This window comes from Dromiciops gliroides, chromosome 2 (genome assembly GCF_019393635.1).
Source record: "Dromiciops gliroides isolate mDroGli1 chromosome 2, mDroGli1.pri, whole genome shotgun sequence".
In the NCBI taxonomy this organism is placed as follows: Eukaryota; Metazoa; Chordata; class Mammalia; order Microbiotheria; family Microbiotheriidae; genus Dromiciops; species Dromiciops gliroides.
This window is the reverse complement of record NC_057862.1, coordinates 160,451,732-160,478,578: the sequence shown is the minus strand read 5'-3', so window position 1 is coordinate 160,478,578 and position 26,847 is coordinate 160,451,732. Positions and strand designations below refer to the sequence as shown.

At 40.5% G+C, this 26,847-nt stretch overlaps 1 protein-coding gene across 1 annotated transcript in view; it reads left to right on the top strand.

The window, feature by feature from the left end:
• Positions 1 to 600: 600 nt before the first annotated feature.
• The window catches only part of LOC122738059 (myocardial zonula adherens protein), a 101,345-nt gene continuing 75,098 nt past the window's right edge, over positions 601 to 26,847 (top strand). The window contains exons 1-2 of the mRNA XM_043980106.1: positions 601 to 1,060; positions 14,159 to 14,245. Coding sequence (XP_043836041.1) covers positions 986 to 1,060; positions 14,159 to 14,245 — 162 coding nt within the window. The 5' untranslated portion in view covers positions 601 to 985. The remainder of the gene's footprint in view (positions 1,061 to 14,158; positions 14,246 to 26,847) is intronic.

Sequence of the window (26,847 nt, the reverse complement as noted above, 5' to 3'; positions counted from 1 at the left end):
TGATAAGTATCTTGGTAGATATCAATTAACCAATGGAATCTTTCACTAATAGCCTGACCCCATTTTGACAGGTGTGGAAATGAGATCCAGGTGGAAAGACCCGTGTCCCTACCCCCACAAAGCCACAGATGGAGAATCATAAAGGAGACATGACATTCAGGAACTGGGGGTCCTATGGCTATCTCCCTCCTCAAAACTAGGGGCAGTGACTGAGGAAAGATATCCTGTCCGTCTCATACGGTTTCTTAACTCTCTAATGCAATGATCATTTAATAGCGTATGATAGTCATGTTTGTGTGTTACCGTCTGTTAGTCCAAGGGGCTAGCAGTCAGTATATTGCCTAAACTTTCTATTTCCCTCAGAAATAGAATATTTGTTGAATGACTTCATGTTGTTCCAGAAGCAACTCCTCTGTCCAGTGTTAGGGAGGGCCTCCCACAGAGCTCTCTCCCTGAGCTGTGTTAAGGTGTCGGGAGGGGAAGAAGACTCCTTTGCGCCGGCCCAGAGGAAGGGGCTCAGCCTTTCCTGACCAAACTCGGACTGACCGCCCCGGCATAGAAACACTGAGTCAGAGCCAAAAAAGGAAAATGCAGCCGGACAGGTCGGACGAGCTGGGAGTTCGCTTCTTCCGCCCCGAGGTGCTCTCCCTCCAGCCTACCCGCCCACTCTTTCACCCCGGCGCCCCGCGACCACAGCTGGCCACACAGCTGGTCGGCTGCGGACTCCCGGCTGTGGGCAGGGGGCTAGTGTGGGCGTGCCCTCCAGTCCGGGCGGGCTGCGGACACTCCCCCGGGTCAGTGTGAGGAGAGGAGGAGCGGGAACAGTGACGAGAGCCAAGGGAGGAGGCAAGGAGGACGAAAGAGGGCGGGCAGATAGACAGACGGGCAGACAGACTGCCAGCCTGGGGCCTGGGGAGCGTTATTTGAACCCGAAAGACACCCCGGCTTGGCTCCCGCCCTCTGCGCCCCACGGCACAGCTGGAGGATGCTGCGCTACAGCTCCGCGGTCACCCTGCTTTCGGGCAACGGGGCGGCTTCCTCGGGGAGTTCGGGCAAGAGGGTGAGTAGTAGCCCGAGGAGAGGGAGGGAGCGAGCGAGCCAGCTGCCCTGCTCGCCGCCTCGCCTCTCTCCCCAGTAGCTCGGTCTAAGGCGCGCGGCTCCCTGTACCTGGGGAGGTAAGCCCTCGCTCCCAGGAGCGCGTGAGCCGTGGGCCGAAGAATCGCTCAAGTTTCTGCCCACTTCCTGTCCGAGACCCCCTGCCTTCGCTCCACCCAGCCAAGCTCAGCCCCTTCCAAGGCTACCTGCTCTCAAGCCTGCAAATCACCCAGACATGAGAGGCCCCAGGGGAGGGGGAAAAAGAACTGGTATTTAACGTAGTGCCCACTGATTCTTCTCTTGCTCACCTTCCTCTCCATTACTGCCATGTCCCTCTTAAGGCCAGGATATGGGGATGGCATCTGTTTAAGAAATAAGTGTGACCCTTTAATCACTTTAGCGGGCTTAGGACCCAAAGGCAAAGCTATAGAGAAAATACCTAACTTTGATTTTGCCATTGATTGAACCAAAAGGACAGTTTATTTTTATTGGAGTGTTAGCTGATCTTTAATAATTTTTCTAGAGCTGCCTTTTAAAATGGAGATGTAGGGAAGGGGGAAAGGCCCTTTCTAAGTAACTATGGCCTTTATTTAAAAATAACACCTTTACATAGTATGCTTACACAAACGGAGAAGAACCCATCTGGGAGCCAGCTGATTTCCTCAGACTTCACTTAGTGGAAGTCAGTTTTTCCTTCTGAGTTACTTAAAAACAAACCAGTGATTCTTATATCTCTTAGCCTTGTGTACCACCTCCACGATGCATGCTAAAAAACCCTATTTTATGGACCTTGAAATAATGTATGTAAATCAGATTCCTGAAGTGTCACATAAGTGGCAGCTGCTATTATTTTCAAAATTGGGTGTTTCCTATTTTCCTGAGAATTTTGCTACGGTATAGAAACTAATTTAGAAATTAGAGTTCCTTTTGTTTGTTTGGGTTTTTGTGGTTTTTTTTTGGCAGGGCAATGAGGGTTAAGTGACTTGCCCAGGGTCACACAGCTAGTAAGTGTTAAGTGTCTGAGGTCGAATTTGAACTCAGGTCCTCCTGAATCCAGGGCCAGTGCTTTATCCACTGTGCTACCCAGCTGTCCCCTAGAATTCCTTTTAATATTTAGTGATAATTTTAATCATTAGAGGTCAAAACTGTACCCTTCAAAAAGTCAGCTGCCTAATGATTTTTATCTCATCCTAATATATGTTTTTGTATATACAAACACACATATACATATATATATTCACATGTATACATGTTTGTGTATACACAGCTATACATAAATATATAGTAGAGGCCATCATTGGTTATATTTTTAAAAGATTATTACTATCAACCAATAAACATTTATTAAGGGTCTACTATATATATGCCAGGTACTGTGCTAAGTGTTGGGGGTACAAAAAGAGACAAGAGACAGTCCTTGCCCTCAAGGAGCTTAGAATCGAATGGATTACTACCAAATTACTACCCAAACCAGAGCTATCTTTGGGTATTTTGATATTTTCTGCCTGCTCTGAAGTTTTTACTTTGTCCATTTTAATTTTCATAGCACCCAACAGATATTAATGGCATTCAGTGTCTCAAACCCTTTAAGGTTCTTTGGGGGGGGGGCGGTGGTTGAATAGGGAACTTGTTGAGATCTTATCCTTTTCCTCTTGTTTTTGAAATCTAGCTAGACACATAGATCAAAAGGACTTTATCTGATTTTTACCTTCCAAATCCAGGATCTCAATTTGGGCCCTTAAGGTTTTTAATAATAATAATCTTTTTTTTGGGGGGGGGTGAGGCAATGAGGGTTAAGTGACTTGCCCAGGCTCACACAGCTAATAAGTAGCAAGTGTCTGAGGCTGAATTTGAACTCAGGTCCTCCTGAATCCAGGGCCGGTGCTTTATCCATTGCACCACCTAGCTGCCCCCAATAGTCTTTATACAAAGATATGTAATCATTCAGCTTTGGGGGAGATCTCTGTAAATTAAGACACAGTTAAGACAGTGGAAGAATTAAACTTCACAAAGGCTACTCTAGAGCAGAGCTTCTTAACTTTTTCCACTGGGGACCCCTTTTTGCCTGATAAATTTTTACTAGACCCTGGGTATATAGGTATATATTATAGGTATACATAACCTTTTACTGTTGCCAGATATTTCATGACCCCACATTCAGTTACTCGACCCCATGTGGGGTTGCAACCCACAATTTAAGAAGCTTTGGTCTAGAGCACAAAACTATGGGTAGATAGAAAAGTGACCAGTAACTGATGGATTTCCTCACTCACTTTCATTAGTAACCAGAACAATAGTAAATAAATGAGCTTGTGTTCTTAGTGTGGCATGACAGAAATATCTTTAAAGAATGCCCTGACTTTGCAGTGAAATAGCATTCACATCTTTGGTTAAGACTATCTTTGGATACTCCTAGAATCACATACTTTTAGGTGGTTTCCAATTCTCCCAATGAAAAGAGCTCCCAGTTTTGTACTCACCAGTTCCTTAGTCAGGAAAGAAGATTAATAGCTTGACTCTCCAGTTATTTTCCCTCTTCCAAGGTTTTAATTATGAATTTCAAATGCCTCAGTTTGAAAAGGTGCCAATTCTGAATGGGAAAAGGGCACTGGATATACTATTGATCACTTTATTGAGTACTGGAATGGTTAAGTGGAAGAAAGAGAACATTTTGTTTACTTCAAGGGCAACACATTTTTTTGTTTGTTTCATCTCTATAGATCAGATAGCTGAAAATACAACTTTACTTGGAAGTTTGTCAGTGTTGACTATTTCGATTTGTGATTTTGGACAAGAAGTGAAACAGGGACTATAAGATGTTACTAGCACATGAAATTATGGTTTTATCAAAAGTAGCACATCAAATGTGACTAGGAGAGCTAGGGAAGACACCATGTTTTGATGGGATGGAAACTTAAGCAGAATAGAAATGGTTGCTAACAGCCGATGAGGAGCCATGAATCTCTGGTACCCAAAAATGATGTATCCAGCCTGAATTATTATTGGTATTTCATGTGTTTGATGACTGTCACTTAGAAACTGTGATTGCCTCTCAACTGAAGTTGTGCCTAAAGAAATAAGGAGTAATTTCTGTCAACCCAGAAAAAGAGGTGTGAGAAGCATAGAAATGTGCCAACCAGTAGAGATTGTGAAACAAAAACGTCTGCCTCCACACCAGTTGTGCACTAAAAATAGTTTTATCTACAGCAACAGCAGGAAGATAAATTGGAAAGACTTGGAAGGAAAACATGACCAGATTAAAAAAAAAACAAACCCGAATGATAACCTTGGGGGATGGGGGATATTAAACATTTTGAAATTCCTTTGTCTTTCAAAGGATTATTTAAAATACTAGGATGGTCCTTTGGAAGTAAGGCAGGCATTGCCCCCTTCTGCCCCCCATCAAGAAAGAGGCTTTGTGGATTTGTCAGCTGCATGTGTCCCTGACTGCAACCAAAAATGTGTTATTCTGTTGTGTAGAACTAAAGGGGTATACATACGGAGGCTTCTCTCTAACACCAGACCTTATTTATAGCCACAGGTGACTTGACTACTAGCTGACAACTGACTATTAAGGTATTTACAAAAGGGGGAAATGGTCAACCTAAGGTGAAAAGAATCAGTCATCTCCTCTCTTCCTCCTCCAGTATTTTTTTTTTTTTTAGTGAGGCAATTGGGGTTAAGTGATTTGCCCAGGCTCACACAGCTAGTTAAGTATTAAGTGTCTGAGACTGGATTTGAACTCAGGTACTCCTGACTCCAGGGCCAGTGTTCTATCCACTGCACCATCTAGCTGCCTCAGTATTTTCTTTATATTGGACTACTGTTTCCTCTGCAAAGAATTAGAATTAACCTGTTAGTCACCACTTCCTCATTTTTGTATTAATATCCTAAGTCAAACCTGAATCTGGTCATAGACTCATATACTTAAACTTGGATGAGCTTTATAAATAACTCTTTCAGAGCTGTCAACTACACTGCTGGGTCCAGATGGGTATTCAACTTCATTTTACTTACCCAATAAATAGCCAGAACCATAGAAATTACAGAATTCTAGAATTGGAGAGACTTTAGAATAAATGAATGATTGAATGAATGGAAAACCAATTAACCATTTACTATTTGCCAAGCAATGTTTTTAATGCTGGGAAACATAACAAGAGCAAAGATAATCCCTGGCCTCAAGGAGCAATTAATCTAAAGGGGAAGAGGGAAGGAGAGGGGAAGAGAATTAGTACACATATATTATGTGCTGGGCACTCTGCTAAGCATTTTTAAAACAAATATTATCCCTAAATATAGGGGAATAATGGCTAGGGAGAGGCACTTGGGTCTCGAAAATAATATGGATGGTGAGTAGGGTTATAGGTGAATAGATTGATGCTGCTTATGCAAAAACTATGATAGTATTGAATTATTGGTCATAGTTCAGGATTCCAGAAGTGGAGTGGAAGGGAAAGTACTTGGGTTATCATAGTGGATGCGTTGTAGAAGAGAAGGCAGGAGAATGAGGAGTGAAATGCAGCATGATGAACAGGACTTTCCAGAAACAGTGGTTGAGAAGGCAGTGGCCCATCAGGATAGTGAGGCTCCAGGGTCCCTCCTAGACCAAATACTGAAGAACAAGTATTTGTTCTTGAAATATCGGTGTACCTTTAGGACCCAGCCTGGTACAACAAATATAGTCCTTGATGCCAGGCAGTAGAAAAGTGCTAAAAACAAGGTCAAGACCTTGAAGCTATCTTTACTGATCTTAGGAATGTTTTTAACGATGTGAGTCACCTTTAGTTCCAGAAGCTACTAAGGAAGTCTGACTTCTTGGAATTCACCAGAGTACTGAAGTTACTCCATGGAACATAGTATCCAAGTTGATGCCTGTTCCTCTTTGTTCCCAGTGACCTCAAGAAATCAGTCAGTCACCAAGCATTTATTAAGGTCTTACTGTGTGCCAGGCACTGTGCTAAGTCCTTGTGATTACAAATAAAGGCCTTCAAAGAGCTTACATTCTAATAAAGGAGACGTGTAAATAACTAGATACTTAAAAACTATATACAGTAAAAGAAAGGCAATCTAGGGGCAGCTAGGTGGCATAGTGGATAAAGCACTGGCCCTGGATTCAGGAGTACCTGAGTTCAAATCTGGCCTCAGACACTTGACACTTACTAGCTTTGTGACCCTGGGCAAGTCACTTAATCTCCATTGCCCCACAAAGGAAAAAAAAAAGAAAAAGGTAAAGAAAAGAAAGTAATAAGGAAGTTAGGAAGAAGGATATTTTGGGGAAAAGATAATGAGTTCAATTTCGGGGCAGCTAGGTGATGCAATAGATAGAGCACCGACCCTGGATTCAGGAGGATCTGAGTTCAAATCCAGCCTCAGACACTTAACACTTACTAGCTGTGTGAACCTGGGCAAGTCACTTAACCCCAATTGCCCCGCCAAAAAAAAAAAAAAAAGGATGTTGCAGTAGTCCAGGCAAAACCCGATGAGGGCTTGAAATAGAATTTTGGCTCTATGAGCGGAGAAGAGATGTATGTCATGTCAAAAGGACAAGATTTGGCTGGGGATTGCCTATGTAGGTTGAGAATTATGTAACAATCCAGTTTGTTCTGTGTTAGACTTGATAGGATCACAGGCTTTAGAGATGGAAGGGTACTTGGGCTAATCTAGAATGATCTCCTCATCTTACAGATGAGGAAATGAATGCTCAGAGAGGTTAGGCAAGTCTCAAAGGACAATAAGCCAAGACTTGAACCCAGCTCCTCTGACTCCAAGTCCAGGTGTCTTTCCCCTCAATCATGAGATACCCAGGAAATTAATTAGGGCCTGAGAGCCGGTATCAGTATGCATGGATTCAACAGACATTCATTAAAGTCTTAGAAATGGTGCTAGGTACAGAGATGGCTAGGACAAGGCCCATGATCTTGAAGAGTTTACTAGAAAACTCTGAATTGGTAAAACAGCAGAAGTCGTCTCAAATTCTGGATATAATCTCAGAGGAACCCAGGCCCATCCCTTGGAGTATGGGAGGAGGGTATATATTTCAGGATAAAATCACACTGTGTCCTTTCCTACCACTCCTCAAAAGACAAGATATAGGTGAAATGGGGTTAAAACAAAAATTTAGGGCAACTGTAAAAGAGAAAAGAGATCCCAAAAGGGCCACCTGAGAATAGGATTCCTATTTCACCTATTTGGCTTGGTGATGGTGTGTCACCTAGACTGCTTATACAGCTATCAATCCCGATTGAGAATCAATTGGTAGGAGCCACTTTCTTCTTCTCCCAGAGGGCTTCTGCCTTCTACAGTCACTGCTTAGACTCAGCAGCCATAGGGTCCCCCAAAGCAATGGTCAAAGATAGGAACTGCTACATGTTGATAACTGTTCTTTCTATGTATATGCATAATTGAAAATTACCAATAGAGGGAAGGCCCTAGAATTAAGGGGGATCTGGAAAAACTTCCTGTAGAAGGTAGGATTTTAGCTGGAACTTGAAGGGCGTAAGGACCCAATTTAGTACAGGCACTTGACTATCCTAGAGAAACTTTATTTCCACCCAAAGATATCTATTAGCAATTCAACCAGCAAAGTATATGCCAGGATAATTAGGAAGTCATCCTAATCCCAGGTACTGAGGTGATGAAAATTACTTACCCAATATAAATAAAGGGATTGTATGTGTATTACATATACATACAGATACATACATATGTACATACGTGTGTATACATATATGTGTGTATGTATACAGATGTGTGTGTGTGTGTGTGTATGTAGAGAGAGAAGAAGAAGGAGGAAGAGGAGGAGGGAAGAGGGAAAGGGGTGGGGCTGGTAAGGATATAGTTTTCAAATACAGGGCAGGATCCATGATGAAATATTGGACCCAATACCAGTTGCAATAGGCAGACAGATTATGTCAGCTTGAGGGTTGCATGGGTAATAATAGTCAAGATGATGTCTCTGTGTCTTGAGAAATGTCTATTTTTCCTTTTATAACCTTGCTTTTCTGACCCTTCCCTGCCTCTATTCTGTAACCTTGTTTCCCTGCCCTTCCTTGGTTATATTGTTATTCACCCTATTGCCCTTAGCCTAGGTATCTTGGGGAGGGGGTTGCAGCAGGGCCCATACAAAGCCCCACTATAAGCTATCTCAGAATTCTGCTGCTATGTAGTCCAGTGAGGTTGGGATTGATAAAGAACTAGAAAAAAAAAGACAAATGAAGCCAGTTTCCTTCTTGAAAGACCCTTCCAGGGAGCAATGTGCCTAAATGTCGAGCCGAGCTCGAGCCCGAGCCGAGCCCCGCACCGCCGGGAAGGCCAGGGGATTATTGTCCTGTGTGTTCTTGGAGACTGTGGTAATTAGGGTCATAAAATGCTCAGGAAGAGAAGACTTTCACTTGGACCTGTTTTTACTTTGTAGGAAACTTTCCCATAGGGAAATTCTTATCTATCTGTATGTGTGGCTGTCATGTACCAGCCTTCAACTGAGGGATGGGATCCTTTTTGTATTTTTCCTATAGTTCTGTAGATACTTTAAGGAACTCAGAATTTTAATATAACAAAACACTTTCAGGGATTTGCTCATTTTGTCCCCACAGAAACTCTGTGGGAAGCAATGTAAGTATAACTATTTGATAGATGAGGAAACTGAGACTGAAAAAAAAGTTAAGTAACTTGCTAAAGATCACAGTTACTAAGTGGTGAGGTTGGTCCACAGTGAAGTCTTCTTTCTACTATACCATGTTGTTTCATTCCTGCTCAGAGGGATATCATTATTACATTTTTCTTTTTTTTAATAATATTTTATTTTTTCCCCAATTATATGTTAAAACAATTTTTTTTTTTTTTAGTGAGGCAATTGGGGTTAAGTGACTTGCCCAGGGTCACACAGCTAGTAAGTGTTAAGTGTCTGAGGCCGGATTTGAACTCAGGTACTCCTGATTCCAGGGCCGGTGCTCTATCTACTGCGCCACCTAGCTGCCCCTTAAGATAATTTTCAACATTAAAATTAAAAAAAAATTTTATTTAAAGTTTTGAGTTCTAAATTCTATCCCCACTCTCTGAAATGCTAAACAGTTATAGGTTATATATGTGTAATTATCTAAAACACTTCCATTTGTCATTTTGTATAAGACTCAAATAAAGAAAACAATGAAAAAAAGAAAGTGAAAAATAGTAGGCTTCAGTCTGTATTCAATTAATACCAGTTCTTTCTCTGGAGGCAGATAGTATGCTTCATTATTAGTCCTTTGTGATTGTCTTGGATCTTTGTATTGCTGAGAAGAGCTAAGTCATTTACAGTTGTTCATTGAACAATAATGCTATTGCTGTGTACAATGTTCTCCTGGTTCTGTTCGTGTAAGTCTTTCTAGTTTTTTTCTGAAATAATCCTGCTTGTCATTTCTTTCAGCACAATAACATTCCATTACAATCATATACCACAGCTCATTTAGCCATTCCCTAATTGATGAGCATCCCTTTGATTTCCAGTTCTTAGCCACTACAAATAGTATCACATTTTTTTCTTCATAGAAGAAAATTAGGACACTGGTTAAACAAAAGACATTCCTTTTGAAATGCTTTGTTAAAGGTGCACTCTTACCAGGTTTGATGGTACATGCTTGTAATCCCTGATGCTTGGGGAGTTTGAGGCTGATGGATTCCATGAGTTTGGGAGTTCTGAGCTATAGTAGGGCTGAAGCTGATTGGGTGTCAATGTGGTAAACCCTGTAGAGCAGAGAGCCAGAAGGCTACTAAAGGAGGGTGAACAAGTCCAGGTTAGGAAAGTGGAACAGGTCAAAAGCTTCTTGTGTAGATCATAATGGGGTCCATCCTGTGAGCGACTGCTGCGCTTTTAGCTTGGGTGAGTTAGGAAGCAGGTAGGTGGCAGAGAAGCCAGGCTTGGAGTCAGGAAGATCTGAGTTAAAATCCATCCTCAGGTACTTACTGGTTAGCTGTGTGACCTTGGGCAAGTCACATGGTCTTGTTGACCCTTAAAGGGCTATATAACTATAATTTATTGTTACTGGCTTGTTACAGTTGCAGAGCATTTCTCCCACTGGCCATCTGTGATGGTGTTATCCCCACATACTTGGTCCAAATTCCTTCCATGAAAATCTTACTTTGTTTTGACATCAAATAGGGATTTTGTTTAGGGTATAATACACATTACCTGGAGGTGGTAGTCAATACTCTATCTCGTTCTCATGAAGATGAATTAGATACTAAATTATCCAGTTTCCCCTTATGATGACACTCTAGAAAAGAGGAGATAAGGACAGGCTAATTTCATTTGGGTCTGGGAGAGTTGGTAAGAAGAGGGTGTGGCAGCTGGAAGACAGTATGGAATAGAAAGTAGATGAGTGTATAGGAGAGTGTGTCCAGGTAAAATTGATCTGAGAAGTGTCCTGCACAGCTGGAGGCAGAGAGGAGGGTGTTAGTAAAAGAATGAGTGCTGTGCCCTTGAGAGGATAGGGTAATGGGATCTTTTAGGGTAGAGGTTAAGAGGTAGAGAGGAAAGAAGGGTAGGGGAAGGATGATGGTACTATACCAAAGAGAGCCTAGGCAAGTCTTGTTTCGTACCAGACCTAGCCAAAGAGTTTGACCACCTAGGTGGGAGGGGGAACCCAATAAATTGTATTTGTCTATGCTTTAGTATTTGTAAAGATCCCAGGAATGCGTTGGATGGACCAGAATTGTTGGGAGTCAGAAGAGTAAATTCCCTCCAAAATGGCCTGGATTAGATGATATTTCATATTGTTCAGTCATGTCTGACTCTTCGTGATCCCATTTGGGGTTTTCTTGGCAAAAATACTTGAGTGGTTTTCTATTTCCTTCTCCTGCTCATTTTACAGATGAGGAAACTGAGGCAAACAGGGTTAAGTGACTTTCCCAGGGTCACATGGCTAATAAGTGTCTGAGGCCAGATTTGAAGATGAGTTTTCCTGACTTCAGGCCAGGTACTCTATCCACTGTACCATTGTGCTGCCCTGCTAGTTTTAATTAGGCAAGAGGAAAGCAATAGATCCCTGAATTGGTTTCCTTTTTTTGAATGATAGTTCTTGAAATAAGCTTTCACAGCTTTAGTATTGTTCCAGGGCCTCAGAATCTGGAAGTTCAAAGAAGTCTACAGATTTCTTTCCAGGTACTATAATTCTACAGAAAATAAGGAGTGTCTGTTCAATTGTCCATTTGATCTGTGGAACATGGTGAATACTCTCAGTCTTCTGGTCTCTCCTCAGTGTAGAGACCAGGACACAGGTGTACTGTGGTTCAGTTGCATCTGGTTGAAGCTGTAAATCCAGCTCATACAGTTGTTCTTCAGGTGATGGAGCCTGTATGCAGTCCCAAATGTAGAACCCTTGTTACCTATACTCTAGGCAATCACCTGTGTTTGTGAGGTGGACTTGGTCACAACCTAAGGGGCAGTGATGTTAGGCAGCAGCCACAGGGACGACGATGATGATAACAGCTAACTTTTCTCTAATGCTTTCAAGTTCAGAAAGCACCTTTTATGTTGCAACACTGAGGAAGGTGCTATTTTCTACCATGAGTATTATCTCCATTTTGGAGGGAGGAAACTGACCCTAGAGAAGATTTAGGGGGGAAATGACAGCTATTTTCATGTAATTGAAAGCCTATCATTTGGGAGAGAGATGACTTTTTTTTGCTTAGCCCCAGAAGGCAGAACTATGAGCAGTGGGTGAGAGTTGTACCAAGGTAGATTTCAGTTCCTGATTTCCTCCTGGTTACTATGTCATCTTTGAATTTTGTGGCCCTGCTTCATACCTTTTCCCATTGAAACCAAAAGCTCCACTTTGCATCTCTAAGAGTGGGTGATTTTCCACATATATCATACACACACACACACACACTGAACTGCATATGAATTAAGATGCAATCATAACCCCTAACCTACTTTTTTTTTTTGGTGAGGCAATTGGGGTTAAGTGACTTGCCCAGGTTCACACAGCTAGTAAGTGTCAAGTGTCTGAGGTCGGATTTGAACTCAGGTCCTTCTGAATCTAGGGCCAGTGCTCTATCCACTGGGCCACCTAGCTGCCCCACCTCTAACCTACTCTTAGTTCTATTTATCTAGCCAGTCTTCAGCCTCCTTTGCTGAATCACCCTCCAAGCCCTACTGCCCTGGGCCCTCTTTTCTTCACACCCACTCTCTATGTGATATCCTCAGTTCCCATGGGTTCAGTTATTGCCATGCTGATGACGCCAAGATCCAGGAGTGGTCTCTCGCCTGAGCTCTTTGTTAACAATTGTCTTTTGGACATTTTGAACTGGATGTGTTACAGGAACCTCAACTCAACATATCTAAAATAGATTTTTTTTACTTCTTCCTTTAAAACTCTCCTTTCTTCTGAACTTTTCTATTTCTGTCACAGGTTCCACAGTTCTCTCTGTCAAATTGGTTTAATTTCCCCTCAGCTCTTCATTTTCTATCACATCCCCCACATCCAATTCATTTTTGACAATTCTACCTCCACAGGTAGAATCTATTCTGATTTCTTATAGGCATCCCATTCTCCCCAACATGGCCACCACCCTAGTTCAGTCATTTGTTGTTTCTTACCTGGACTAGGGGTCTCTTAATATGTCTCTCTTCCCCAAATCACTCCCTGCCTCTCCTTCAGTACATCTACACAACTGCCAAAATAATGTTTAAAGCCCAGGTCTGACTATGTTGCTGACATACAGTAGGCACATAATGTTTGATGACTGAGAAAAATCTCCCTATCCATTCAACCTGTCCAAAAGTAGAATGGGATGCCTCAAGAGGTTATAGGTTCCCCATCACTGGAGGTCTTGTAGAAATTTCTGTTTATATATTGGCTGGATTACATGACACCAGGGTTCCTTCCAACTCTATTATCTGTGGACTCTAAAATCTCTTCCAACTTTAAAGTTCATCTGTTATCCTAGGTCACTACGATCTGTACTCTGATCATGTCTACAACTTTTTTGGTAAAATTTTTAGAATTTTAAACTTAAATACAAAATGAGAAAAGAAAAAAAGTTGCCACTTATACAGCAAAACATAGGAGAGGATTAAATATAAAACAATAAATTTACATTTCAAGAAAAACTCTATAAAAATACTATACGTTGTTTACAAATCTATCTGGCTATTCTTTGCTTCCTTGTTGGTTTTCTTTTGTTCTCTTCTGTGTACTTTGTTTTGTTTTGTTTTTTCTACGGGGCAATTGGGGTTAAGTGACTTGCCCAGGTTCACACAGCTAGTAAGTATCAAGTGTCTGAGACTGGATTTGAACTCAGGTCCTCCTGAATCCAGGGTCAGTGTTTTATCCACTGCACCACCTAGCTGCTCCCATTCTGTGTACTTTTTATTTATTATTTTCCCCTCCCCCACAAGAAGGCTGCTATACACATACACATATATACACATATACACTCATACCCATGTATGTAAGACTGTATTATGTTCATTTCCACTCATCATCTGTTTCTCTGAAGGTGACTACTATCTTCCTTCACAAGTCTGTCTTTCCATGCCTTTCCAAGTCAACCAGCTCATCATCTCCTACACCAGAGCTTCGTAAACTTTTCCCACTCACAACCATTTTTCACCTGAAAAAATTTTACACAACCCTGGTTATATAGGTATATAAAATGCAAAACATTTTGCTGTTGCCAATTGTTTTTGGTGACTCCTGGTTATATAGGTATATAAAATGTAAAACATTTTGCTGTTGCCAATTGTTTTTGGTGACTCCTGGTTATATAGTTATATAAAATGTAAAACATTTTGCTGTTGCCAATTGTTTTTGGTGACTCCCCACCATATGGGGTCACGATCCACAATTTAAGAAGCTTTGTCCTATACCACAGCAATATTCCGACACAATAACATCCTATCTGAGAGATTGTCCCCCCCTCCCATTTTCTGCATTCCCTCTATTCTTGGCTCCATGGGTTTTATTTATATTTGAAGAAATTTAATTTAAAATAATTGACATTATGCATTTTATACTTCTGTAATGCTCTCAATGTCTACAATTAATGCTTACTCTGTGTGTATGTGTCTTTTGCTTAGGCCAACGTCTGCAGATTACGATTAACGGTGCCCCCTGACTGCTCAGTTTCAGAGCAAAGTGAAAAGAAAGAGGAAAGAAAAGAGCAAGTAAGTAGTCTTGGTGCCTGAACCCTATCAGGTGAAAGGTATGTGGACCTACTTTAAAACAACAACAGCAAACAACAACAAATGATCCCTATGCCTCTCAGCACTGCTGGTGGAGGCCTGCTTTTTCCTTGAAAGGCTATTCACTGGTGCTGAATGTCAGGAGCTCAGTTAATAAAAAGCACCATCAATCCCTCCCTGATCTCATTTTACATTTCCCCAGAAGACCTGCCTTTCCTCTCTATCCAGGCTGCCTCCTTTTCTCTCTCTCTCTCATTCTCCTGTTTCTTCACCAACACTATTGAGCTATGTACTTCTGAAGCCTTTGAGGACACTGACTTTCTAGCAGGTGGTACTCTGAGGAAAGGCCCCTTTCTAACTGAGAAGTGTCGCTCAGGGTAATCAAAATGCAGCATTGTTTGTAGGTACGAGGATGTTGCCAAGCCTTTTTTTTTTTTTTTTTTTTTGGCCACAGACACAGTAGACTTGACTCTAATTACTCAGCTGGCCTCAAATCTCCCTCTGTTGGAAGGAATTTTCATTGACGTCACAATAGTGTGGATATCTGGGTACTGTTTAAAGGCAAATGAAAAGGTGTGTGATAAGCTGTAGACTTAGAGAAATGAAGACAAAAAAGGGAACAGGGGAATAGGCCCCTGAAAAGCAGGTTAGGCACAGTCCCATGATGCCAAGCCCCCGGGCAATATCCAAGGACACAGAGCATGGGTGCTCCCTTTGTGCTCTAGAAAAGTACAGAAATGGATTATTCTCAGGCCACCAGACAATTATAATGTTGACATCTGGAGTAGCCTGGCTTTAGAAGATAGGGAACTAAGAATGTTCTTTCACAATTCCATTATGACTTAGAGACATATTCACATATGTAAATAGTATATACACACATATAATATATATGATATATATACAATATAGTACACAATACATATATATATATACATATACATATAATATAGTACATTACACACACATACACACACACATATGTATATAGTAGAGAGAACTTGGCCTGGAGTTGCATGATCTGAGATCCTAACTTTGCCACTTACTACCTGTGTAAGCTTCGGTATGGCTTTGGGTAAGTCACTTAACCATTTTGAATCTCACTGCCCTCACCTATTCACCTAAAAATAGGTTTGTTACTTGCAATGTCTACCTCCAGGTTTATTGTGAGGGTCAAATGTGATAATATAAAAATTCTGTAACTATAAGATATTACATAATAGTAGCTCACATTCACATGGTGCAGGAAGGTTTGCAGAACACTGTCCTTATAACCTTGGGGATTATGGGTGAGGCAAGTATTATTTAAACCCATTTTAGAGATGGGGAAACCAAGGTATAAAAGGCTAAGTGATTTGCCAAGGGTCACTATAGCTGGTAAATATTAGAACTTAGATCCTCTCAATTTGAACTCAAGTGGTTCAACCCTGGAACCAGTGTTCTTTCCATCATATTTTGCTGCCTCTATTAATACATCATCATCATCATCATAACCTAATTTGTCTGCTTTTCTGTTATTCTGGATGACATGGAACACCCAAAAAAAGACAGTGATATACATTTAATATTCATGAAAGTTAAGCTGGCAAGTGAAATATGGAATAGAATCTGTCACAAAACTGTTAATATTTTATACTGTACATTTTAACCAAGTAGAACAAAAAAATGAATTTGCTTCTTGTCTCCTAATTTCATCTGAAATTCTGTTAATATTGATTACAACTACAACATGGTTTTAATAAGTGCATATATTTTTCTCATTTTATGGTCTTTCTTAACATATCTTTCCATGTTTCCTTGTATTTGTCATTTTCTTATACTGACATACTTTTAATACTAAGGGTGACATAATGCATAGTGGATCCAAAAGGGTTCAAATTCTACTTCTGACACCCACTGGTGTGACCCTGGCCAAGTTATTTAACCTCTCAGTAGGTAAGTTTCAGAAAGTGTCAACCTGAAGTGACATAGAAATTTCCTTACCAGTAACTCTCTGTACCAATGAAAAGATCCTTATCTTTAACATACCTTAATTTATCTAGCTATTTTCCAATTATTAGACAAATTCCCTCTCTTCTTCCCTCCCTCCTTCCCTCCCTCCCTCCTTCCTTCCCTCCTTCCCTCCCTCCCTCCTTCCCTCCCTCCCTCCTTCCTTCCTTCCCTCCTTCCTTCCTTCCCTCCTTCCTTCCTTCCCTCCTTCCTTCCTTCCCTCCTTCCTTCCTTCCTTCCCTCCTTCCTTCCTTCCCTCCTTCCTTCCTTCCCTCCTTCCTTCCTTCCCTCCTTCCTTCCTTCCCTCCTTCCTTCCTTCCCTCCTTCCTTCCTTCCCTCCTTCCTTCCTTCCCTCCTTCCTTCCTTCCCTCCTTCCTTCCTTCCCTCCTTCCTTCCTTCCCTCCTTCCTTCCCTCCTTCCTTCCCTCCTTCCTTCCTCCTTCCTTCCCTCCTTCCTTCCTTCCCTCCTTCCTTCCTTCCTTCCTTCCTTCCTTCCTTCCTTCCTTCCTTCCTTCCTTCCTTCCTTCCTTCCTTCCTTCCTTCCTTCCTTCCTTCCTTCCTTCCTTCCTTCCCTCCTTCCTTCCCTCCTTCCTTCCCTCCTTCCTTCCCTCCTTCCTTCCCTCCTTCCTTCCCTCCTTCCTTCCCTCCTTCCTTCCCTCCTTCCTTCCCTCCTTCCTTCCCTCCTTCCTTCCCTCCTTCCTTCCCTCCTTCCTTCCCTCCTTCCTTCCCTCCTTCCTTCCCTCCTTCCTTCCCTCCTTCCTTCCCTCCCTCCTTCCTTCCCTCCCTCCTTCCTTCCCTCCCTCCTCCTTCCTTCCCTCCTCCTTCCTTCCCTCCTCCTTCCTTCCCTCCTCCTTCCTTCCCTCCTTCCTTCCCTCCTTCCTTCCCTCCTTCCTTCCCTCCTTCCTTCCCTCCTTCCTTCCCTCCTTCCTTCCCTCCTTCCTTCCCTCCTTCCTTCCCTCCTTCCTTCCCTCCTTCCTTCCCTCCTTCCTTCCCTCCTTCCTTCCCTCCTTCCTTCCTTCCTTCCTTCCTTCCTTCCTTCCTTCCTTCTTCCCTCCCTCCCTCTCTTTCCCTTCCTCTCTCCCTTTCTCCCTCCCTGTTACAAATAGAATAGCTATTAATGCACTACAAACAGGTAATCCTAACCTCCATTTTTGCTTCATATGATCAGTTTTGTGACTTATTAGAGATTGCCATATTGCTTTCCAAAAATGTTTATTTACAAAGGTCTATCACAATGACTATTGAGAGTCCTAGTTAAACTCTCCTAGAATCTATTCAGAGGTGTGGCTGTTTTAATAGGTGCTATTTCTACATTGTAGTAACCACCCAGGGAAAATTCTCAGTTCCCTGAACTTGTAGGCACACAATTTTCCGTAAGTATTCCTAGAGACAAGAGACCCTTGGTTCTCTTCTCACAAATGGTACTGCAATTGAAAAAGTTACCATTGACTTGAGTAGCATCAAAACTGACCCCAAGAGAACAACCTTGGCCTAAGTATACCTTTGTAGCTTCCTGACTGTGCAAGGAAGGACTAAGAAGATTGGCAGGACCAAACCTGAATCTGGGCTAAGTACCATAGGGCATCAAATGACAGAGCACTCACTTCTTTCCAGGGTGCTGCACTGATAACAGATAGAACTATGTAAAGGGGTGGGAGGGACAGAAATAAGTGTATTAGAACTCTACTTTGAGACCAAAGGCAAAACAATCTAATTTGGCACGACATCTCATTGACAGCAGCAACTGAAGCTGGCTGAACAATTTCCTCCAACTACTTATAGACATCCAGATAAACTGGGCTCTTCTGTGGGATCATCACCTTCCTAGTCAACAGAGAAACATGACAGGACCCTCCAGACTAGGTTCCAAAGGAGCCATACTTACTCACATGAACAGATGGTAGAGGGAGAAGTACCAACACAATAGAAAATGCTGTCCCTAATCTACATACTCCTGAAAGTCTTCTTCTAAAGGAGACCACCACAAATAATTTACATTATTAGTAAGGAGTCATGTAGCTAGTCAGATCACCAGCTGCAAACCTTTATTGATTTTACTCTTTATAGGCTATGAGCTCTGTTGATACAGTTTTCTGCTGTGTGCATCCTGGTGATTTTCCTTTCTCCACCCTCCTCTACTCTTTCTCCATGCACACTATCTATGTACACAATTCAGACTTCCCATCTTGTTTTGACATCTCCCTTTCCCTTGTCTCCTCCTTCTCTGCCTATGTGGCATCTGCTTTGGAGGGAAGGTTAGCAAGTTAGCAATTTATTATCCACAGTGAGTTACTCACAATATGACAGTGAGCTGCTCATAAACAAAAGTAATTGTAGCTTACTCAGTCCAGGACAAGTATCTCTTCAGCTGGGTGGCTAATGGATAAGGCACTCAACTGGGAATCATACTCAGTGATATTCCTAAGCTCTGCCAGCTTACTTGGTATCTTCCATGCCTTACTTGGTATCTAAAGTGCTCAGTCAATGTTTAGTATTATTTTAGCTTGCTTGCACAATATTTTCTAAATTGTGCCCAGTCATGCAAATGACTCATTAACTGGCCATTTTAATGCCATCTTTTGTTTTTTTAATGCCATGTTTAGAGCCAAGTTTGAAAGTGTGTGTGTGTGTGTGTGTGTGTGTGTGTGTGTGTGTGTGTGTGTGTGTGTGTGTGTGTGTAGTGTGTAGGGAATGATGATTGTCACTGGAAACTCAAAAAGTAAGAGAGCATGGAAAGGGTGGGACTTTCATTCAATAGTAAAAAGCCTAGAAGGAGGAAGTCATAACCAGTGGTATTTTAGACAGTATTTCTCTTTGCTTTAACAGTAATGGATGAATCAGAGCTTTCTGCCCTCCTGACTTTGACGTTGCTATTTATTTAACATCATAGGTTGTTACCAAGTAAACAGTTGTGGCTGTCATCATCTGGTTTTGATGTTGTAGCTGAGTGGGCTGGTTCAATAGAATGAGCTAATAAAATAAATGCAAGGGAGGAGATGTAGTAACTATTTAGTTTATATATATATATATATATATACATATATATATATACATACACACCTGTGAATGAGTGAGTGAATAAATTAAGAAAATTTATTAAGTGCTTGCCACATACAAAGCAATGTGAAGTTGCTTAGTGCAGTGCCTGTCACATAGTGGGTCCTTGATAAATAATGAACAAAACTGAGATTTGGGAGACAGTGTGGTATAGTGGGAAAGACATTGCATGTGGAGTCAAAAGACCCTGGTTCAAATCCCAGGCCTTCCACTTACTACTGATTTGACCTTGGGTAAGTCTCTTAATTTCTCTTAGTCTGATTTTCCTCATCTGTAAAATAAGGATATTGATTTAGATGACGTCTAAGGTCCTTACATGGCTCAGTGGCTAGAGAGCTGGGCCTGGAGTCAGGAATACCAAAGTTCAAATCCAGCCTCAGATACTTACTAGTTGTATGACCCTGAGCAAGTCGTATAACCCTGTTTGCCTCCTTTCCTCATCTGTAAAATGAGCTAGAGAAGGAAATGGTAAACCATTCCAGCATCTTTGCCAAGAAAACCCCATATAGGGTAGTAAAGAGTAGGACATGATTGAAAATGACTGAACAACAACAAGGTCCCTTCCAGCTCTAAGTCTATGAGCACATGATCCTTTAAATCCACATCATAGGTTCTTACCAATACACCAAGTATGCCTTGTTTATTTCTCTAAGGTAACAGAGATGCCTCTTTATGCCTAGACTTACATAATCTGCTTTGGGAGCTATGAAATACCTCCTTTCCTGTGACATTCATCATAGGCACAGGAGACAAAACAGTGTCAAGTGTGAATAATGACCTGAAACTAGTCATTTGCTAACACTGACAACAGGTCAGAGCACATTCTTGAAGACCAGATGCTTTGTGTACAAGATACATGTGATGTACTATAACATTCAATACATAGCAATTCTCAAAGTATGCAGCACAGTCTTTGGGGTGGGGGGGCATTCTGGTCAGGGTGAGGGAAACTAACCCAGCATTAAGTCCTATGCTTTTCTGCAGTGAGTTACTACAGCCTCCCACTATCAACTCATGTTTATATAGTCAGTGCTGGAAGAGATCTTGGTGCTCTCCTATTTCAATGTAATTTTACAAGTAAGATTGAGAGAAGCCAAGTGATTTCTTTAAGGTCATGCAGTTATAGTAGCAGAACCTAGACTAGAACGCAAAGTGCCTGACCCCTACTCTGATCTATACTGATCTATTCAGTTTAGGTCAGTTCGATCCAATCCAATCCACCAAACATTTCATTAGGACTTTCTGTATATGTCAAGCACATTGGCCAGGACTGTGGATTCAAAGATAAAAAATGGAATCTGTTCCTGCCCATAAGGGACTTACATTCTCCTGGAATGACTTTTATGAGATAAGGTAATGATACTTTTAACCTCTGCTTCAAAAGAGAACTGCAACTTTGTTGATGTGTGTACTTTCTCTAGGATGGTCTGTGTACATCTATCTAGATTGCATTTCTTTCCTAGGTTCATTTATAGGACCATAATTTCAAGATGGAAGAAAGTTTAGAGACCATTGAGACCAGCATTCCCTCCTTTTAAAACATTTTAAAATAATTTTATTGATATAATTTATGTTTATATCATCTATATTTCACTCCCTATTCACCTTACCATGGAGCCAACCTTTATAATAAAGAATAAAAAGAGGAAAAATAAAATAAAACATTTCAGCAAAACTAACTAATATATCAAGAAAGTTTGATGTCACATGCTATTGTCCATAGCCGTTGTCCCATACTTCTGTAAAGGAGCAGAGGGAAATTCCTTCCCCGTATATTTTCTTTAGGGCCAAGCTTGGTCACTGGAATTCCATAACATTCAGTTTTGATTTTTTGGATTATTTTCTTCATTTATAGTGCTGTCATCATGTATACTGTTTTCCTAATTCTGCTTACTTAACTGTATATCAGTTCATGTAAGTTTTCCCATGCTTCTCTTCATCATTTATTACAGAATAGTAATATTCAGTTATGCTTTTATACCACAATTTGTTTAGCCATTCCCCAGCCAATGGACTTTTACCTTATTTCTAGTTCTTTGCTACTACATAAAGTCTGCCATACACATTTTAGTGTATAGAGAGAAACTTCTTTTTTGGTCATAGGCCTCTTTGCATAAATGCCTTCCAGTGGAATGGCTAGATGAAAAGATATGGATAATTTAGTCACTGCCTTTGCATAATACCAAGTTACTTTACAGAATCTAAGTACCTTATTCTTACAGATGAGAAAACTGAGGCACAGAGGTTAAGATAATAGATTTGCTTATGGTGTCTAAGTAGCTGGTAGGTATCTAAGGAAGGAAATAAACCCAGGTCTTCCTTAATGCAAGATCAGTGCCCCATCCACTATACCATGCTGACCATCAGTTGCTGTAGGGAGAGAGTTTAATACCTTCTAGTGAAGGTGGCTAACTTTCTGCTCATGTGCTTTTCTGTACTTAGCTAGATGGGTCTCTAGTTGACAGATGGGAAGCCATTTCTGGGTCTATAAACAGAACTCTTCAACTTGATAAAATCTGCCAGATGATGTTTTTGTTGGTATAGCCATTAAAAACTTAGGGTTGACTCTATAACATGAGCAGCATCTGAATAAGAATTTAGTTTAAGAAGGGAGTGATGAGTTAGAGTAGGGATTTCATAAGGGCCTTGTATATAAACCAGGCCTAATCAAGCTCTCCTAAGCACTTTCCAGTAGCAGATGCTCTCTAGATGGCTAATTTGGTGGTAAGCCAGTAGTCATACCCATGAGAAGTAGAAGACAGCCTGTGCATAAAGCTTACATATTCTAACAAGATTTATGAAAAGGTTTTTTTTTTGTCATCAAAAGCCAAATGGACTTGAAACACTGGATGCTAAAGGTACCTCTAGGACATCTGAATCTTTTTTCAGGTCTGCAGACTGAATCAGCTTGGGAGAGATACTTTCATAAAAATAATTGCCTAGACTTGATTCTCTTCACATATGGGGAAAATTCCATCTCTGATGTGTGTTTGTGATATTTTGTCAATTTTCCTTTCTTGCTAGAGATTTTAGGGAATGATTGGTGGAGAGGCAAGATGTTATATCTGCTACCAGATCTCCATTTTGAGATATTTGAATGTTACATAATTGGTTGAGAGTTGATAAGCTCAACAGAGCCCTGAAGCTGGAATAGGGATCTTAGAGGTCATCTAGTTCAACCTTTTCATTTTTTTACAGATGAGGAAACTGAGACCCTTAGGTTCAGATATATTAAATGACTTGCCCACACAGTTCATAAGTAGAAGAACTTGATTTGAACTCATGAACTTTGTCCCCAGATTAATTTTTTTGTACTATTCCATGCTCCTGCTTAAGAGAAAAGGGAGGGAAATAGGGAGAGAAGATTCTGACTAACGCCAAAACTGACTTTGCAGACATATTGTTCACAGCATAGAGATAGGTGAGAGGTTCCAAAACATTTCCTAGACCCTGCTCCTTCCTACGAATGGCCACTATCTGTATACACATAGCTTTTTGGGAGTTTGTCCAAGTAGCCTTGTAGCTCAAGGAATGCCAGGATGGAACATTATAAAACAAAGGTGTCATAGAGGTTGTTCTTGGACAGGATTTCTGACTGAACTTTCCTGAAGGAGCCATCTAGATTGGAGGCATACTGTCTCGATAGGTGTCACAAACAAGTTAACATTCAACCAAAGCTTTTGTTTAGTACTTCATATATTAAGGGTATTTTACATCCATGAGATAGACCAGTAAGTAGACAAGTACAGAGTTGCTAGAATAGGCACTAGGGTATAACTCGGGCCTCTTTAATGAAGGCAGAGACTGCTCTATAAAATATAAAATTAGGAATTTAGAGTTCAACTTTGGGCAGCTTTCCTATAACCCTCCTAATTCCTTTTGTGGAACATTTTAAAGGTCTTTTTTAAAAACGTGTGCTACTAAACACTTCTTAAAGGGAAAATGTGTTAGGCAGGAAATTGAAAATTATGAGCCTATTGGTAGGACTTAAAATTTAGATAGATGGCATGGGATAACTTTAATTGCTAACTTCTTTAGAGAGTTTTTACTGTACAAAGCTGGTGTTGATTTGAGCACATTTTGTTCAGGGTTAATGGAATTCATTTATGCCCTCCTGGTTCCTTCTCCTTCTTTACTGTGGAAAACCACACATTTTTATCACTCATATTTATTATAACTCTCATTTTCAGAGTATTTGTCTCAGTATCATTAGATGCTTCATGGATATATTGAAATTTTGGGAAATATAAAGATGGTCCTTAGCTACTATGTAGAGTGAAGAGTCATTGTGGTGTGGTTGAAGAGACATTGGATTGGGAGAATAATAATAATAATAACAAAACCATAGTAAAAAATAATAAAAATAAAAATAACATCTACACAACACTTCGAGGTTTGCAAAATGTTTTACAAATATTATCTCTTTTAATCCTCACATCAATCTTTGTTGGTAGGTGCTATTGTTATTCTTCTTTCACAGATGAGAAACTGAGGCAGACAGAGGTTATGTGACTTGCCTGGGTCCTGTTGCTGGTTTTGAACTGAAATTTTCCTGATTCCAAGTTCAGGGCTCTATCCACTGCACCACCCAGCCGCCATAAGACTGGGGTTTGAATTTAGGCTGTACTACTAGGTAGCTATGTGACTGTGGAATAATTACTCTGAGCCTCAGTTGTCCGGTTTGTAAAATGAGGATGCTAATGCTTCCGTGATATAACTCACAGGGATGTTGTGAGGCAACAGGTGACTCATTCTTACTTTGCAATATAAAAAAATATTTTGTTTTGGTCTTTTTCCTCTCTGGCTATTCATTGATTGTGGTAGGTGTTAGCCATTTATGCCTTAGTCCTAAGAGCCTTTGAAACAGACAATTCAATACACATTTATTAAGGCACTGTGCTATGTGCTGGGGATAGAAAGACAAAAACCCCTCTGTCCCCATAAAAGTCTTACATTCTACTGGGGGGATATAATATATATGTGTAAATAAAGAAATGTGAGGTGTTAGAAATATAGCTCTAATGGCAGCATGCCCTTTGTTCAGGTTTGATTTTGGGACAAAATAAGTCACTCGTAAGTAATTGAAAAATTAACAAAAGGAGATTTAATTTGCTATAACTGAGCAGGATATACAATAAGGATACACAGTGGTGCTTGAATTCTCTGGATATCACCTTCTCTTCTCCCACCCCCCATTTCCATGTAAAAACTGAGTCTGGTCAACAAGGTAGGGTAAGGCAACTGAAGTGAGATTCAGAAACCCACCAAGTCCCAACCAAGGGTCTAGTTTCTAAGTAGCTGGGACTTTTATGCCTTTATATGACCAGGAAGCTGTGTCAGGGAAGCCAGGAAACCTATGATGAAACCCCTTATGAGAATAATGTTTTTAAATGCATAAAATAAAACATGAGATTATAAAGGAAATACACTATATTGAAATACTTATAAACATTTTTTTTAAGTTTATAGACTCCAGGTTAAGAACTTCTAATCTAGGGGTATGTCTGGTTTGTTTATACATTTTAATTTCTCACATTTGGGGGCAGTCTTATTGAAGCAAAAAAGGAATTAGTTTCTACTTGCTGCAGAGAAGCTTCTCTTGTGCTGGTCTTACTGTAAATGTATGCAAATCAATAGATCATAAAATGCCTTTGCTTAATAGAAATTAAGTTGGTCAGAAGTTTGTGCCATCAAGCTTGTTTTTCAGGAACTAGGTGGGGTATGTGACCGAAAGAACTGCTTTTCATTTCCTGGAATGTGAAATTTCATTGGGAGTTCCATTTTAGTTTTTTCCTCTTCCTAATTATGTGTTGTCATTTGGGAATGTCTATTTCTTAATCACTAGATTCCACAGATACTCTGTAGGATGGAAAATCAACCAGTTTCCCCTATAGCTCAAAGGATGTGTGTTTATTGTTTTGAAAACTGTCAACAACCAGATTTAAAAATGCACCAAGTCACTAATAAGAGAAAGTCAAATTAAAGCAGGTTTTACCTTACACCTATGAAAAGTGCAAAGATGTGAAAATTTAGCCCAATTTAAGAAGCATTTAGCAACAAGTATAAAAGTTGGAACAAGTTAATGGTGGAGGGCCTGTAGGAAACAAATATGCTAAGACTCTCAGAGTAACTGTGAATTTTGGTTCAGTTATTCTGGATGGCAACTTGGAATTCTGCAAAGAAAAATCACTGAACCTTTTGACCTAGCAATCTCACTGGGCATATCCCCCAAGGAGATAAAAACAGAAGGAAAGATCCTATACACACCAAAATATTTATAAAAATCCTTCATGTAGTTGTACAAAATTGGAAAAAAGTTGGTTCCATTTGCTTCAGAAATAGATAAATAATTTGTCATGTGTGGATATAATGGAATACTTTTGTGTCATAAATGGACAGATTTGAGAAAACTTACATGAATCAATGCAGAGTGAAGAAAACAATATCCTAAAACAATATAAACAACTATAAGAATGTAAATGAACACTAAAAAGGGGGAAAGTAACAAACATTTATTAAGCACCTACTATATACCAGGCACTGTGCTAAGAACTCACCAAATACCTCATGTTGAATTAAAATAACAAAAGTCAATTTTTCCATATTATGATTTTTAAAAAAAGAATTATTGATTTCCTTTTTTCCTATTAAAATATATAAGAATAAGAATATGAGGTTCAGGTATCCATAGAAGCATGTCCCAAGGTCAGAGGCAAGTCAATTTGGTTTAATTGCAATGATTTATGTTGGTATTGAAGAACAGATGCAGAAACTCACTTTCCTACTCTAGGGAAAGAGTTGGGGGGGGGGGACTATAAGGGCAGAATGCTAAATGTTGTCAGATGTGATCACTTGGTGAATTGGGTTTTGTTTAATTGTATTTCTTTGTTACAAGGGAGAGTTCCACTGGAGAATCCAGAGGCATAGTTCCATTTGGGGGTATATCAGGAAATAATCTTGATATAAAAGCATAATTCAAAATTATTGTTGTTTGTCCTTCATTCTTTTTTTTCATTGAGCTTTTAAAATTTTTTATTTTATTTTATTTATTTTTGTTTTGGTCCTTCATTCTTTTTTTTTTTTTTTTTGTGAGCCAGTGGGGGTTAAGGGACTTGCCCAGAGTCACACAGCTAGTGAGTTTCAAGTGTCTGAGGCTGGATTTGAACTCGGGTCCTCCTGAATGCAGGGCCAGTGCTTTATCCACTGCGCTACCTAGCTTCCCCCTTGTCCTTCATTCTTAAAGAGGACCCTGACATCAGTGTGATGACTTTCAGTGAATTGGATTTAAGTGAGGGAGGGCTGTGCAAAGCCACCAGCCTCATTGTCTCCTCCAGAGGCATCTGGGTCCAATGGAAAGATATATATCAAGACAACTGGACGTGGCCCTGGATATTTAAGGCAATTGGGGTTAAGTGACTTGCCCAGGGTCACACAACTAATAAGTGTCTGAGGTGAGATTTGAACTCAGGTCCTCCCTACTTCAGGGCCAGTGCTTATACCACCTAGCTGCCCCTAGGACAAAAATAAAACATTTTTAAA